The 15,585-nt window shown below is 39.5% G+C and overlaps 2 protein-coding genes across 3 annotated transcripts; one reads left to right on the top strand and one right to left on the bottom strand.

Annotated features, from left to right (window-relative positions):
* The first annotated feature begins 632 nt into the window (after positions 1-632).
* Positions 633-4,224, top strand: LOC133728652 (G-type lectin S-receptor-like serine/threonine-protein kinase CES101). Of its 2 annotated transcripts, none has more exons than XM_062156078.1 (7): positions 633-2,071; positions 2,180-2,284; positions 2,368-2,570; positions 2,656-2,866; positions 2,971-3,208; positions 3,318-3,468; positions 3,560-4,224. In XM_062156078.1, the coding sequence occupies exons 1-7, from the start codon at positions 907-909 to the stop codon at positions 3,863-3,865; spliced, it is 2,379 nt and encodes a 792-aa protein (XP_062012062.1). In that variant the 5' UTR covers positions 633-906; the 3' UTR covers positions 3,866-4,224. The 2 variants fall into 2 exon arrangements, with proteins under 2 accessions (XP_062012062.1, XP_062012060.1); XM_062156076.1 differs by having other exon boundaries at positions 2,171-2,284.
* A 3,755-nt stretch (positions 4,225-7,979) lies between these two features.
* On the bottom strand, positions 7,980-8,739 carry LOC133728654 (LRR receptor kinase SERK2-like). The gene is made up of 2 exons (XM_062156079.1): positions 8,463-8,739; positions 7,980-8,374 (listed from the first exon to the last, which is right to left on the bottom strand). The coding sequence occupies exons 1-2, from the start codon at positions 8,620-8,622 to the stop codon at positions 8,169-8,171; spliced, it is 366 nt and encodes a 121-aa protein (XP_062012063.1). The 5' UTR covers positions 8,623-8,739; the 3' UTR covers positions 7,980-8,168.
* Between the last annotated feature and the right edge of the window lie 6,846 nt (positions 8,740-15,585).

The raw sequence follows: 15,585 nt of genomic DNA, 5'->3' as shown, positions 1-15,585 counted from the left end.
ATTGGTTAAGCACCTCGGTCTTCAACTCGACTTTCTTGATTGCAAGATCCATTGAAGTTGACTTCTTCACAATGCTTGCATCATGTGAGATTTTCTGCTATCGCCATGGCCTAATATTCCAACGTTGATTTTTGTGTACCAAAGCCATTGACGGCTTTCAAGTCGGTTGGGTTTGGGTAATGATGCTATTGGGACCAGATGACCCCCCCTTTCTCTTTCCTTTTTTTTTTCTTTTCTTTTGGCGGCTTGTAATGAATGAGATCTGATACCACATTCCTTATTGTACCAACTATTTACACAAAAAAACCCCAAAACGTAAACGTGCTTCCTTCTTCCTAAATTGTGAAGATTGCCAGAGACCAAAGACAACGATAGCCGCTCCTCACTACCAACAACCCAAAGTTCAAGTCTTGAAGAAGAGAAATCATAGGTTTGACCTCCACCCAAGTTCTCTATTTGATTTCAGGTTGAATTTTTTTACCATCCTTTAGCTTTTGGTCAATTGAGTTTTATGGTCTTTGGGAGAAAGGTGGGTGAATTGGGTTGAAGGTGTTTGCTGAATGTCCTCACTGAGAATGAAAGGTCATTTCTTTAATGCTCAAATTAGCTGTTAGTGGAAAAAAGCTACTCCCCTCTCTATCAATCAAACAAAAATCTGATTAAATAAAGCAAAAAACTTAATTTCTGTGATGCTCTGTCCCGCTTGCTACAGTTGACCATTTACTTTATAGGGAGACATTGGTTTTGAGTGTTAAATTCTCTTCAATTATTCCAGCACAAAAAAGGGTCTCTAGAATATTTTGCTTTTTTGGCTGTACAGTACAGCGCAGCAAGAAAAATTTTCAGCATAGATTTTATCATTTGGATTTTGGAGGAGTACTCGGTGGTTTTGGTGATTTAGCATTTATGGCTGGCGGTGTCGATTTGATATGCTTGGTGTTTATGTGGAGCTTGTGGAGTACTTGTGATGGTGCAACAAACACACTGAAATCAGGTGAAAGTCTAGATTCTTCAAGATCATTAGTTTCTGCTAATGGGAAGTTCACTTTGAATTTTCGTGTTTATGAGCATGATGCAAACTTGAGTTACTTGGTTATAAAGTGGAATGCGAGTCATAACTATGCCTGGGTGGCGAATAGAGAAACACCCATTTTGTACCCTTTTGGAGTTCTTACATTGGACAGGAACTACACATTGAAGATTACTCACAGAGATGGGGGTGCTGTGGTGCTTTACTCTGCTGATTCGAAGACCATCAGTGGTGATGTTGTGGCTACTCTTATGGATGATGGGAATTTTGTGCTGCAAGAAGTGAGTGATGCTGGATCGGTGAAGAGGGATTTGTGGCAGAGTTTTGATTATCCTGGGGATGTGCTTCTGCCAGGTATGAAATTAGGGGTTAACCGTAGTAATGGGCATCATTGGTCACTTTCGTGCTGGTTAACTGAGAAAAGTGCAGTGCCAGGACCTTTCACTCTTGATTGGGACCCTGATGGACACGAATTGAAAATTAAGCGGCGTGGGGTGGTGTATTGGAGTAGTGGAGTGTTTCGAGATGGGAGTTTTGAAAATATTAAGCAGAAGAGGTATAATTTTAGCATTGTTTCAAAGAAGAATGAAGACTATTTTAGTTACACTACTTTAGATGAAAATGCTGTATCAGAGTGGCTGCTAACCACAATAGGGCGACTAAAAGACTTTGATGAATCAATTGATATTGCAAAAGCAGATTCCTGTTATGGGTATAACACTGACAGTGGATGCCAGATTTGGGACCAGCCAACTAAGTGTGGGCGTTTTGGTGATGTATTTGAGCAAGAAAATGGTTACTTTAATCCAACAGATGCTAGCGGCTCTACTGTATCATCAAGAAGTGATTCAAATACAAGTCTCAGTATTAGTGATTGTAAGGATGCTTGTTGGGCAGATTGTAACTGTCGTGGATTCATCTTTCTGTTTCCTAATCAGACTGGATGCCGGTATTGGACTGGAAACTTTAAATTCATTGCAGACAGCGCAGGTTATAGTTCAAGTGTTGTATATTTTTTAACAACAAAGTCAGACAGCAGCTGTAAGTATACTCATCCTTAGCTTGTTTATAATGAGCATGTTTGTCAAAACTCAAAACTATAGCTGGTATATTGTAACTCAATATATAGCTAATTGTTAGCCTATGCAGCGCATAAGTGGATATGGATTGGCGCTGCTATTGGCACTTCTGTATTTTTAATGGCGGTTTGCATCATCTGCTGTCTATTAAGAAGAAGAAAACTCTCCCTTTTTGGTAAGTTCTTAAACATAATGAATTTTTAGAGATAATTTCCCAGATTTGAACAACAAAATAATTTTCTATATTGTTCTAAATAGGGAAGAACAAAGCAAAGATTGATGAGAAGGACCTGCTTGACTTAAGGGGATCTGATATATCAACTGATGTCCACGGGATTCAGAATGATGGATCGATGGGACATGATTTAAGAGCATTTAGCTATGAATCTATCATGGCTGCCACAGACTGCTTCTCCTTACAAAACAAGCTAGGAGAGGGGGGCTTTGGACCTGTTTATAAGGTACGTTTGAGGTAATGAGAAGTAATTTTCTAATTACGTGTTAAATGACACTGATCATATGGCTTATTACGGATCATCAATTCAGGGAAAATTGTCATCAGGGCGAGAAGTAGCTATAAAGAGGCTTTCAAGAGGTTCAGTGCAGGGAACATTGGAGTTTAAAAATGAATTGATACTCATATCTGAACTCCAACATACTAACCTTGTTCAGCTCTTGGGATATTGCATTCATGGTGTAGAGAGGATGTTAATATACGAGTATCTGCCAAACAAAAGTTTAGACTACATCTTATTTGGTAATTAGCTATGTTTTCATCTAAGTATTTGTTTCATCTGAGTTCAGTGGTGAAAATGCATAGATTTTGTCCTGTTAACGAAGAACTCTGTATATATTGGTCAGATTCAACCAGAGGCATGCTACTAGATTGGAAGAAGCGTTTCAATATAATTGAAGGAATTGCTCAAGGATTGATTTACTTGCACAAATACTCAAGATTGAAAGTAATTCATAGAGATCTTAAAGCTAGTAACATACTACTTGATGAAGATATGAATCCCAAAATTTCTGATTTTGGTATGGCAAGGATTTTCACGGTTAATGAAGTTGAAGCAAATACTAATCGGATTGTTGGCACATAGTAAGTCATACATTAGCAACATATTCCTACTGTTTCTTTCAGTTTTGGTTGCTAATCATACATTTAAGTGTGTCTGCACTAAAAATAGGTTCTTTTTCATATGGTACAGTGGTTACATGTCTCCTGAGTATGCTATGGAGGGAATTTTTTCTGGAAAATCTGATGTCTTTAGTTTTGGAGTGTTGATGCTTGAAATCATAAGTGGTAGGAGAAACAACAGCTTCCACAATGCTCATCGCTCGCTCAATTTAGTAGGATATGTATGTCATGCAATTCGCTCAGTTGTAATGAATTTCTTTTTCCTTTGATGTGTGAATTTTTGATAATTTAGAGATTACAATCTTCTTTCAGACATGGGAGTTATGGAAAGAAGGTGCAGGACTAGATTTAATGGATCCAAGGCTAAGCGATTCATGTAATAGAGATCAACTGCTAAGATGCATACATGTTGGTCTATTATGCGTGGAAGAAGATGCAGAACATCGGCCAACCATGTCAGATGCCATATCACTGTTGACAAATGAAAGCTTGCCGTTACCTACACCAACAAAACCAGCATTTTTCCCAGTAAGACGTGTGGCTGAAGTTGATGTAAGTGGAAGCAAATCAGAAATTTCGTCAAATGACTTGTCAAACTCCTTTGTTATTGGGCGATGAAGGCTTTAACATTTGTCTAACATATGTTTGGTGTGCCTCAAAATTATACTTACATGAATGTGATTGTAGCTTGTTTAGAAACGTTACTAGCTGGAACTGCATATGTGCCTGTGGCAGTAGGTGGATAAACCACCTAGTTGTCCTGGCAGAGTTGGAACAACTGAGGACTTCTTTGTGGTTTGTGTTCCCCTGTACAAAAGTTTCTTATACATCAACACATCTCCTCTGGATTGTAGTTTGTACGTGATAGGTAATTGACATGTATACCAAGAGTTAGAATTGTTTTGATACTTGATGTATATGATGTGTACAAGTTTCCTGTCATTAACATCTTCAGCACTACTGTCATGATTATGAGATGCCTTAAGTGCTTACTGCTCTGTTTTTCATTTTTAAAAGTAAAAGTTGTTCAATTTCCTCTTGTACTGCTTAGTTCAATAATTTATATATGAATTTTGACATGGAGCTGCTCTCATTCCTGCGCGTGAATGGTGACTGCTTATTGTTGCACCAGCAGTTTTCTGGAATATTCTATGTATCCTCATTTCTTATACTCAGCTTTCCTGAATTGTTGTTTATTCTGAATGCGAGCAGAGAAGGAAACACGATGTTTATCAGTATTAGGCTTCAACCCACTCAAGCTAATGTTACAGACTTTGTTCAGTCCAGCGTTTCACTCAGACTAACAGAACCAGTTGACTTTCTTGATATTTTTGCTCAGTTTTTCATGGATGTGGATTTGTTATGCTGCAAAGGAGACACTCAAGCTAGGTGACACTCAGATTCTTCAAGTTCTTTAGTTTCTGCCACAGGGAAGTTCATTTTGGCCTATTGGGTATATGAGACTAATTCCAACTTCAGCTACTTAGCTATAAGGTGGGATGATAGTAAAATCATGCATGGATTGCCAATCCAGACTCACCTATTTTGTACGAGAAACAATATCTGCTACATGGTCTAACGAATTTGAATTACGCTTAGAATTTGGTTTGTACATTTTATTTGTGAGATTCCGGTCCTGAATCAGTATCCAGTAGTTCATTTCAGGCGTAGGGGTTACGGAAAGGAGGTGGAGGGCTAGGACGAATGGATTCAACACTAGGAGATTAATGTGGTATCTACTAAAGATTGACTATGAAGATGCATCCATGTTGGTATGCTTTCCCAGAGTCCTATCGACCAAGTTTCACACTCACTAGATCCAAGAGGGCTGGCCGCTTTGGCGTTGTGATAATTGAAATTGGGTTCATAATTGCAACCAAACCATGCCACCAACCCAACCACCCCTAGTCCTGACGAAATGATAACTGATCAATAAATACCAGCAACCTCTACTTCAATAATAGAGTTCTGTTTTCCATTGTTCTTTATTTTGTAATTATTATATTAGACACAGACTATGAACTTTCTGGGAAGGAGTTACCTGACCCAGACAGGAGTACTATGTATGCAGTATGCATGTGAATCCTCAGACTCCGTTCCATCGAACTTCTCCCCTCACCAAAAAGATAACAAAAAAAAACGTGTTTTGCGCAGGAACGGTACCTGCTACTGATATTCAATCAATGTTGAAAAGTGGGAAGAACGGGTTTGAGTGACTTCTTGAAAGTTTCAGCCTTTCAAAAAATCACTCCAGCCCCTTCTTTTCTCCGCCCTCAAAATCCAGCAACAGCTAATGAGTTCAATTGCAGTTTCAGACACCTAATAGGCCGGGTACGTGAGCTCTGTAATTCGCACTGATGTTTCAATCTTTCATCTTTCATTGGTCCATTAGTCTCTCTCTCTCTCTTTTTTTTTTTTTTTTTTTTGAATAAAGAGCTGGTGCGGCTGCCCTCAAGCATTGATTAATGAAACTGTCGAACACAAGAGGGGACATTAAGCCTAAACCCCTGATTACAATAAGCATCTAGAGTATGTCCTGAAATAATATCAGGAATCTCTACATAAGACATGTATTCTAACAAGCACCAACTAGCAAAAAGTGCACTAATGGCTACTCCATTTGCTTTGACATAGCGGTGACATAACGGAAAGATAACTCGATATGTAACTAAATTACCACGTAGCATAATTACCAATAGCACAGCTTTCCTACTATGTTGCCGCTGGAGAGTATATCCGACGACACTTAGCTTCACCCTGCCACTAGGCAGTGAGCCTATTTGACAAAGCAAGAGACTCGCTACCTACCTAGAGTAGACAAGACACTTTGAGTGCACACACAGGCACAAGGCCCGACTAGTCCTACACAACTAATGTAGGCACTTATTGCTCGCATAAAGCGACATATAACTAACCAACATAAATAAACGAAAACATAAAATAAACTTAGACCTAGGGCATGGCCCAAAAACTGAGCCCAAGCCCATGTAGCTAGAGGATCAGAGCCAACATGACAAGCCCGGCCCAATACTGTTTTAGCCACCGCCAATATCCTGGCACCTCCCCCTATTTCGGTTCGCTGCCGTCATCAGCGCTCCACCATCCTCGCAACCTAAGCTTCTGGCCATCATTCTACCCAAATCAGATCTGCGATCACCCATAGATCCAAACCAGAGCAGGTCATCCATCGTCCCTCCGCTATTGACTTCGCACGATCCCGACATTGCTCCCAAACCAGCGACTTCCGGCCAGCCCCGCGACAGCAGCTTCATCCGCCAACCCCGCCAAAGAGTACCAGACCACCGCTCGCCATCAGCCGCGATCTCCTCAGCCACTTCACTACAAAAAAAAATTGCAATGGCCACGGCGCAATGTCGTCGCTAAAACTTCATTTGCCGTCGCAAATGACTTTTGGCGACGGCAAAACTTTGGTCGCCGTTGGTGGCGTCACCAATGTTATTTGCTATGGCAAATGCACCGTCGTAAGAGTATTAGCGACGGCAAAAGGTTTGCAGTCACAAGAATGCTGTCGCCAATACCAATAGCGACGCCACCAACCGCTACCAGAGTTATCTACAGTCGCCAAAAGTCATTTGCGACGGCAAAAATGTTATTTATGAATAAAAAAAATCTGGCATGCAACTATGCATGCCAATTTTTTTTTTTTTTTTTTATAAAAGCTATACAAAAAGGAATAAAGCTTATACAAAAGGGAATGTAACATTTTAATTTTTCTCATGAATGTTACAAAATGAATGAAGCTTCTACGAAAGTTTACAAGATAATTAAGCTTTACAAGGTGCCAATCTTCCTCTACTTCAACATTGAAACAGAAGATGCTCACCAAGCCTGACTAGTAAGAAACAGAAGCTGCTCACCAAGCTTGAATTGATGCTTCAAGGTACTACCTATATGACAATTTTACAGAGTCAAAATACAACCTTGAAGAAATATATGAAGCTAGCTAAGTTTAAGAATCAAAACTAACAATCTTCAATTATATAACAAAGCAGCAGCTAGCTAGAAGCTAATACTACCGAAAGCCTAAACTAGATAAACAAAAGCATAAATGTATCTATATATATATATATTTCCAGAAGGCCAAGTGTACAATATCCAAAATGAATTACGTATGTGTTTTCTAGGTTGATGAAAGAATGGCTAATATTTATCACAACTCTCAATCGTTTAAGTGTCATCACTAGAACATATATAAGTATTCATGATGGCTCTGAATGAATAAAAATGGACATTCAAAACATAAAAGTATAAATCTGTACAAGTATTCTTGAGGGAGAGAGGGAAGAGGAGGAGGACGAGAGGGGAGGGGGATTATTCACATCACTCACCTCTCTTTGATGGCCAACTACAGACATGCTTGTTACTGATGTTGTCCCAGAGATTCCAAGTAAGAAGTGACTGATCATAACCTTTGCTTAAACTCTAGTTTAGTTGATGGATCCTATTTAGTATCTGCCAGAAAATGAATGGCATATATATGTAACTTGCGTAAGTATATATGCATCAATAGTATTTAAAAACCAGTATGATTAGTAAAAGGAGGTATACCATATAGGATATTGCACATGCTTCCATTTGGTAAATATTCAAAAATCAACATTTGAAATCCACTTTCGTGGCAGTAACTCAGTATTTTAGACTTTCGTGGTAGTAACTCAGTATTTTAACTAAGATTCGGTGATGAATCTGCGACAAGTACATTACCTGCTACCACATAATTAAGCTCTTACATAGTTGTTTTTGTTATGCACAGTTGTTCATTATGCAAAATGAAAAGAAACTGATCCTTAACACTATATCCAGTTTAGGCATAGAACATGGTTCATTAAGTAACTAGGAGCTACAAAATGTAATGCACAGAAGTATAGAGTGTAGAACACTATGATATGTCCCCACTTAGTTATACCTCTGAGACAAATTCCTGTCTAGGAGCACCGAGGCGCCTTTTGATAGCCACAATTGTCCCATCATGGAGCAAACCTTTATAAACAAGTCCAAAACTTCCATATCCCAGAAGACTCCTTTCATCAAAATGCTTGGTAGCTTGCTCTAACTCCTCCATTGTGAAGTGCCTTGCTGAACTAGGTCCACCTCTAGTCAGCTCAACTGACCATGTTGGCAAGAAGAGTATCATAGACATCAGTAGTTAACTAATTGGCAAAAACACTAGACAAAATGTGATATAAAATCTTACCTATTGCAGATGGATCCGAAGAACCAGTCTTCGAGTTCTTGTTGGGGAAATGCTTATTACATTGTGCCTTGCAGAACGACATGAATCCGACGACTATTGCCACCAAGGCAAGTGCCCCAACAGCACCTCCAACTATGGTTGCAGAAGATGACTTTGACATGTCTTAGAGCCTTTGCTTTCTCCAGCTACAGACTTAAACATTGAGCCTGTGATGATAATGCAGAAGAACCAAAAGAGCAGTCAATCCAAGCATTTTAACGAGTTTGGGATTTTAAACACCAGTCTCTATGGCAACTTACTATTCAAAGAGATCAAGTGGTCCTATTGGTTTGAGAAAACTAAAATGTAGTTTTAGAGTGGCATTTGAGCACTTGCTAGTGGGGTTTTGGTGCCAACAAATGTTTAGAGATATATGTTAACTGGCTGATCTCAAAGTATCTACTTGGGAAACAAGAATTTTGGTATGTGATGAAAACCATGCACCTACCTAAATTTCTATTTTCCTGTACAGTTATTCTCAAAGAATTTCAAAAACCATGCACACTTCCAAACCTGTAGCCTCCATTTCACCTTTAAACCTGTAGTAAAGTTTCTATCTTTGAAGCCTAAGGTTGTCCGCTGAAAGTGAGTCACTTCATGTTTTTAAGGTTAAACTTATCCAAAGCTAGTAGATTTCAGTTAACTTTCCCTTCTGTTTAGAATTAATTAACCTTACTCACCATATAAGCAAACTATACACAGGTCACATACACTTGAGGCAAAAAACTTGAGACTTGTTACAGGTTTCAGTCAACTTCAGGTTCTTTTGTAGGATAATCAAGGAAATCTAATCCCATGACCCAGAAACTCGTGAAACACTAGACCAAAAATTTGTTTGGATGCTCACCAGGCAAAAACTGACTTATACACCATAGCAGCTTGCATGCACAAATTAAAGTTCTAGTGACCAACCCAATAGCTAAATCATCTGATACGTAAATTACTAGAAGTCTGCAAACATCATTTCCAATATGCAGAGAGACTAAATCAGCATATATATCAAAGTCAGCATCTTGGATATGGATTTGAATCTCTCTCATATAATGGTGGGCTAGGGGGGAAAAAAAACCCTTCATTTGATATATTCCTAAACCCCAAAGGCATAAGCATCATTTTTTTTTCCTTCCAAAATGATCCAAAGGGAGAGTGCTAAGGCTGGAAGGACTATACTACATATCATATACTGCTACAGTTTACTTGACAATATAAAAAGAATGGAACTGTGTTTGTTCCAAGTATGAATTCTATGATTCAGTCAATTCATGTAGGTTCTGATATGGCATGTCCAAGCATTAATAAACATTTTAAGCATAAAATAATTTCAGTTCCATGTATTGCTTGCCCCAATCAACCATCCAATTGCAGTTTTGAGTAGTGGATTCAGCTCGCATTCACAAGAGCCTCAAGTACTGGGCTGTCTTTTGTATATAATAACTAGACAATATACAGCTAACAAGCATACCAGACTAGCATTTACAAGAACCTCTAACGGCCCTCAGAGTATCTCGCAGACAAAAGACAGGATGACATGGTTATGTAGTGATTAGTCATGGCAATGAAATTATATGCAACCTGCTATGGAGAGCAAAATTATCCACTAATTGAGAAACATGTTAAGCTAAAGCTATTGAAACAGCAATGTACTCTGTTTGGTTTCCTTGCTAACCTACAAACAATACTTTGATCGTGTTCCAGCTCCAATGAACTAAACAAACAAATCCCAGGATCCCTAACTCACAAGCCAAAATAGAAAGAAACAAAAAATCCAAAATTCTGATTTAATAAATAAAAACGCAAATCCAAAACAGAAGAAATCAAAACAAACAAGGAATCGAGAATTATTTGTCGTTCATTGTGCATATGAAGCTGAAAACGCAAACGGAAAATTGAGAAATCCAAAATTCTCTCTCTCCTGTTACTTTCGTGAGGACCTGGTTAGTTCAGAAAAGACCAGACCAGGTCACTTAATCGGGGATTGCAGGAGAAAGTGAAAGGGAAACCAACGAAACACCCAATTTGACATATCCAAAACCAAAAAACATAACGATTCTTCCATAAATAAGCAAAATCAAAAGTAATTTTAGATACATTCAGCAAATTTTCTATACTTAATTCCTCTCAGACTACAGAAATCATACTCTTCCATTTCATAATTTGAACTAACTGAATTGAACCCACTGATAGAAGAGAGAAGATAGTTGAGAGAGTGAATTGAACCCACCGAATTGAACCACTGATGGAAGAGAGAAGATACTGAGAGAGCGAATTGAACTCACCGAATTGAACCCAACTTGAGAGATCGAAAGAGAAGGTCAGTACTGACTATGGCATATGAGGTTCTTCAGATGCAGAAAAGTTTTAGGGTTGAGGAGAGGGGAAGATGGAGTATGAGGTTTCACTCATCGGGAACTAAAATCTAGGCGGGCCTAATTTTTGTCTCTTGGCGCTTTGTAGAGCTAGGTTAAGTTTGATTTCAATTTTAACACCCAAATAGTATATCTGAAAAATAAGTTGAAAAGTAAATAAAGGCTACGGCAATTGTAGCGAAGCAAGAATTAGGAAAAATCTTGCTACGACATTTTTAATGCCGTTGCAATTGAAGCATTTTTATGCTACGGCTCTCCTTTGTCGTCGCAAACTAATTTTTATTTTTGCGACGCCTTGTTTCCCGTAGCAAATCTATGACCAATGGCGATGGCCATTGCAATTAATTTTTGTAGTGCTTCTCTCAAATCCCAACGATCCAGATCGGATCCACTCTAATTGAGAGCCCAACAACCTCACCTCAGACCCGTCCCCGATGGACGGACAATCAGACTCGTCCGGCTGCACCCACAACGCGCCGACGAGGTCAATGACGACGCCGAGGCAAAGGGTCGCCGGACGAGTGCAAACACGGCTAGGGTTTCTTCCTGTTTTCGCTCTCGGCTACTATATTTCTAGTATTCTAGTTTTCCTCTCTCTCTTTACAATATTGGCTGTGTAAGCAATAAATTTGATGATTATAATGTGATGCTGCAGAGGCACTTTGCCTGTGATGTGTATGAAATATGGCTCAAACTTTACAATGGGTTGCATCGTCTCTTATGACTGATTTAGTGTTCCTTTTTCCACTAGTGTCAACTGTGCATGTATCTATTGCGCGGCCTTTTGGTCTATATGTATATATAAATGGCTAGCATTGCTAAAGATGCTAGTAGTATACAGAAAATTCCCTAATCTGTGGAAACAGAGTATATTCCGGAATCCAATTATAGTCGCGCTCCTAAGAGAGGGTGCAAAGAGCGAAACCCTAATCTTAGGGATACTTCTGGACGTTCTGGTCCATATAATCGCTCTACTTGGGAAGGTAACAGCCAAAATAGGCGAACACGGAACCGAAGAGGTCAACGTGGAAAGAGAAAGGGAGGCAACGCCTCTGGCCATGTTGGTGGCGCCACCAACACTAAAAGTCATCTAAATGATGCTTTCAAAGCGCCTCAATCAATGGAGTCTGAGCAAAGAGAAGTATGTTCTCGATGTGGAGTATCCGGTCATTGGGAACACATTTGTAGAGCTCGTGAAGAAATTGTCACCGCCTACAAAGCATATTGTGAAGCAAGAGAAGCTCACTATGTGGAACAAGAATATCAAGAAGATGATCTAGAGTGAAGGGTTGAAGACTACAAATCTGGCTGGGATCAATAGATCGCCAATTCTGTTTAAGTCTTTATTTTTCCAAGAGATGTAATAGGCAATTTCCATATACTTTGTAGTAAATGCCATTGGTTTAGTTTTTCTTCACATAGGCTCATCCAAAATGAGTATGATGTCTAGGAAGGTTTTGAGATAAGTGGTAATTAAGCGAGCTTTGCTCCACCGACATCTCTCTACTCACCTAGTCATATTTATTTTGGAGTTACTGAAAGAAGTCAAACGACTACCTTTGTTTTACATTAGCTAGCATTTTGGATTAGGTTTTCTTTGGTCAAAGAGACAATGATGTAACTCTGTTGGCTTATGAATAAAATTTCGAGTTCTTTTCATTATGACTTCGTTTTGATTCTGAGCATATTACTTTGTGACTACGATGGCCGGGCCATCAGTATTAATTCAAGGACATGGAATAGCCCAAGTTCCCCTTGCTAAATGGCACCTTGATTACTGTCACAGAAACTCTCTACGCTCCTAGGGCAAATCGCACCTATGAATAGCCAACGGATTCCATGCGAAAACACATGTAGAGAACGTAAATGAGTTCCTTTGCAATACCTCTAATGATTACGAACAAAGGCGCATCTTAGAGAAGTTTATGTGTCTCTCTAGTGGACTTTATGTTACTATTCGAGCTATTAAATCCAATAAAGTTATGAGAGAAGCTCTCTTGGATTTAGACACATAATGGCTTTGTCACGACATGATAGGTCATCCTAGTCATGATGATCCGTCTACTAAAAACTTCACACGGACATCCATTCTTTCGAGCGAAACAAAGCATGAATCAAAAGTTGATTCCTGGACTAAGTGTGACCACTGCTGCTGCCTCTGGCGGCGCCACCGTCCACCACCAGCCTAGGGATGGCACAATCCGTATCCATGCCGCCATGGATGGCGTCCATCATGGTGATGGCGCCCTAGGTGATGCTGCAATCACCAACTTTGCTTCAAATAGCGTTTCAGACGCTCAGGCCCAACCACAATCCTCATTGGTTGCTTCTAAGGCCTTCGACCGAGGTTATTTTTGTCCCACTGGATTTTTGTTACTCGGCAAGGTTTTTAATGAGGCAACGAGAGGAGCACCACGTTTGGGCGACACAAGGGGGAGTGTTCAAGTAAAGAAGCCCCTATTATCAATGAAAGTACGACTCAATTCTCTCCCAATTCAGTTTTCCTTAAACACGTTATCAGCACGAAGCCCTAACCCTGAAACAAATAACCAAACCCTAAATCCGAATACATAATTATCATTACTACGAAAGATAAATGGCAAATGGCACCTTGCCATGCTTACGAAGTGATTAGTAAGAGCATTTTTAGTAATGATAACTATGTTTACATTTTTAATATAATTAAAACATAGTTATTTACTATATACTAAAGTTGGGTTGCTGTTCATTTAACAGTGATTTGGCTCTAAGTGGTTTGACGCTTTTGCCCTCGCTTCAAATTTTTTTCCGACTCTGCCACCGACCTAGATCTTCCCGTTGTTTCCCCCCTTTCTTCTACAGTCCCCTCATTATATTTCTTAAACTGAGCAATCATATAGGCATTTCTAACAAATCTTTCTGCAATTCCCATGAAACAATTAAAAATTAAAACAAACCCAAATTTCATAATCGATGAAAATGTAAGCTTGGCTCGGATTTTGCAAAGCTACTACGTCATTGAAATACTTTGTGTAGGCGAGTTGGAACAAATCAGTGAAGTCACTAGGATATTAGATATGTCAATCTCACATATAGCAGTACCATCAGTAAACTTACTAACCGAAGAAATAAACACTTACTATGATCGAGTTACCTCTACCCTGCTAAAATTCTGTTCTTTTCTTCAAAGTCCCCAAAGAACATAAAGTTAGCGTCACCTGAAAGATGCAAAGAAAAACAGTCAGCAACGAAGCTAGAGCATAGAAAAGAAGTAGCATAATCATTTACAAAAACTGAGACCAGCACAGTTTGGTTAGTTGAATGACTGTTCTGCTGGATCTTCCCGTCGCTTTCCCCCTTTCTTCTACAATCCTGTAGAACATACATCTCTTCTACAGTCTTTCTTCTATAGAAAGATTTGTTGGAAATGCCTATATGATCGCACCTATGGATTTGTTAGATTCATATTCAGTTGATTGCTCAATTATAGTTCTTTATTAATATGTTAAATATTAATAAATAAAAAGAAAAGCACTCTGACCTAACTCACCTAAGTCATCGAGTCGAGACCTAACTCGATACTAACCCTCTGACCCTCTCTTCTCGAGTTCTCTCTCTCGGCTCTCCGTCCGCCACTCTCTCGGCTCTCCCAACTCGATACCAGCTCCTCTGCCACTCTCTATCTCCAAAATCCGCCTCCGCCAGCGAGCCACTGGACTCGGAGCTCCAGAAGTTCGCCGTCGCTGACTCCCGACGATCTCGGAGAGAGCTCTCAGATATTCAATTCCACATGGTTTCGATCCAATAGTCGATTGACTCGATTCTCCTCGAAGTTCTGCAGTCTGCACTTCACTCTTGGAAGCTCAGTTCGGTGACTTTGGTCAGTATTCAATAATGAGTAATCTAGGGTTTTCAATTTGACTTTTTCGTTCTGAGGTTTCTGAATTTTTTGAACTTGAATGTGGTGAATTAGGTTAAGGTGATCTTGTATTCGAGCGCTCCCCAAATTTCATGGCTTCTCCTCAGAATTCATCCCAAAGTTCCGATTCCAATTCAAATTCAAAACTCATTGCTCTTCCAACGTACACCAACTGATGCTTCGAGGGTTCAGACGATTCCGAAAACATTCCGAAGCTCGAAGAAGAAGGCTGCTGTGAAGAGAAAAAGTGGTGGAGCTACAGATGCTGGACCGAGCAATGCTAGAGATGATGTAAATGAAGAAGGAAAAGAAGAAAAACCTGCTGGAAGATCGTGGGTGTGGTTGTACTTCAAGAAGATCGAGAAGCCTCAGTTCGAGATTAAGGATGCTAAGAAAGTTCAAACTTGTGTTAAAGAGAGAGCTAAGTGAAATTACTGTGGAACTGATCTTGCATGTGATGGTTATGGAAATGGAACTAGTTCGCTTAGGAGACATATACAAGAAGTGTGCAAAAAATATCCGAGTAGGGTTGATTTAGAAAGTGGGTAGCATGTATTAAGTACTGGTGGTACTAAGGAGTTGGTGATGGTGAAATGGAGTCAGGAAGCTTGCAGGGAAGCAGCCTACAAGATGATAGTAATGGATGAACTACCTTTCAGTTTCATCGAAAGGCCGGGGTTTAGATACTTTTGTCGTGTGGTTGTGCCTAGGTGGGATGTGCCTTCTAGGAGGGTTATTGTGAAACAGTTTATGTCCATGTATAAAGCAGCTAGATTAGAGCTGAAGAAAGAGTTAAGAAATCATTGCCTTTGCTTAACCA

This window comes from Rosa rugosa, chromosome 2 (assembly GCF_958449725.1).
Source record: "Rosa rugosa chromosome 2, drRosRugo1.1, whole genome shotgun sequence".
In the NCBI taxonomy this organism is placed as follows: Eukaryota; Viridiplantae; Streptophyta; class Magnoliopsida; order Rosales; family Rosaceae; genus Rosa; species Rosa rugosa.
The sequence above is the reverse complement of the archived record's forward strand: the minus strand, read 5'-3'. Positions and strand labels throughout refer to the sequence as shown.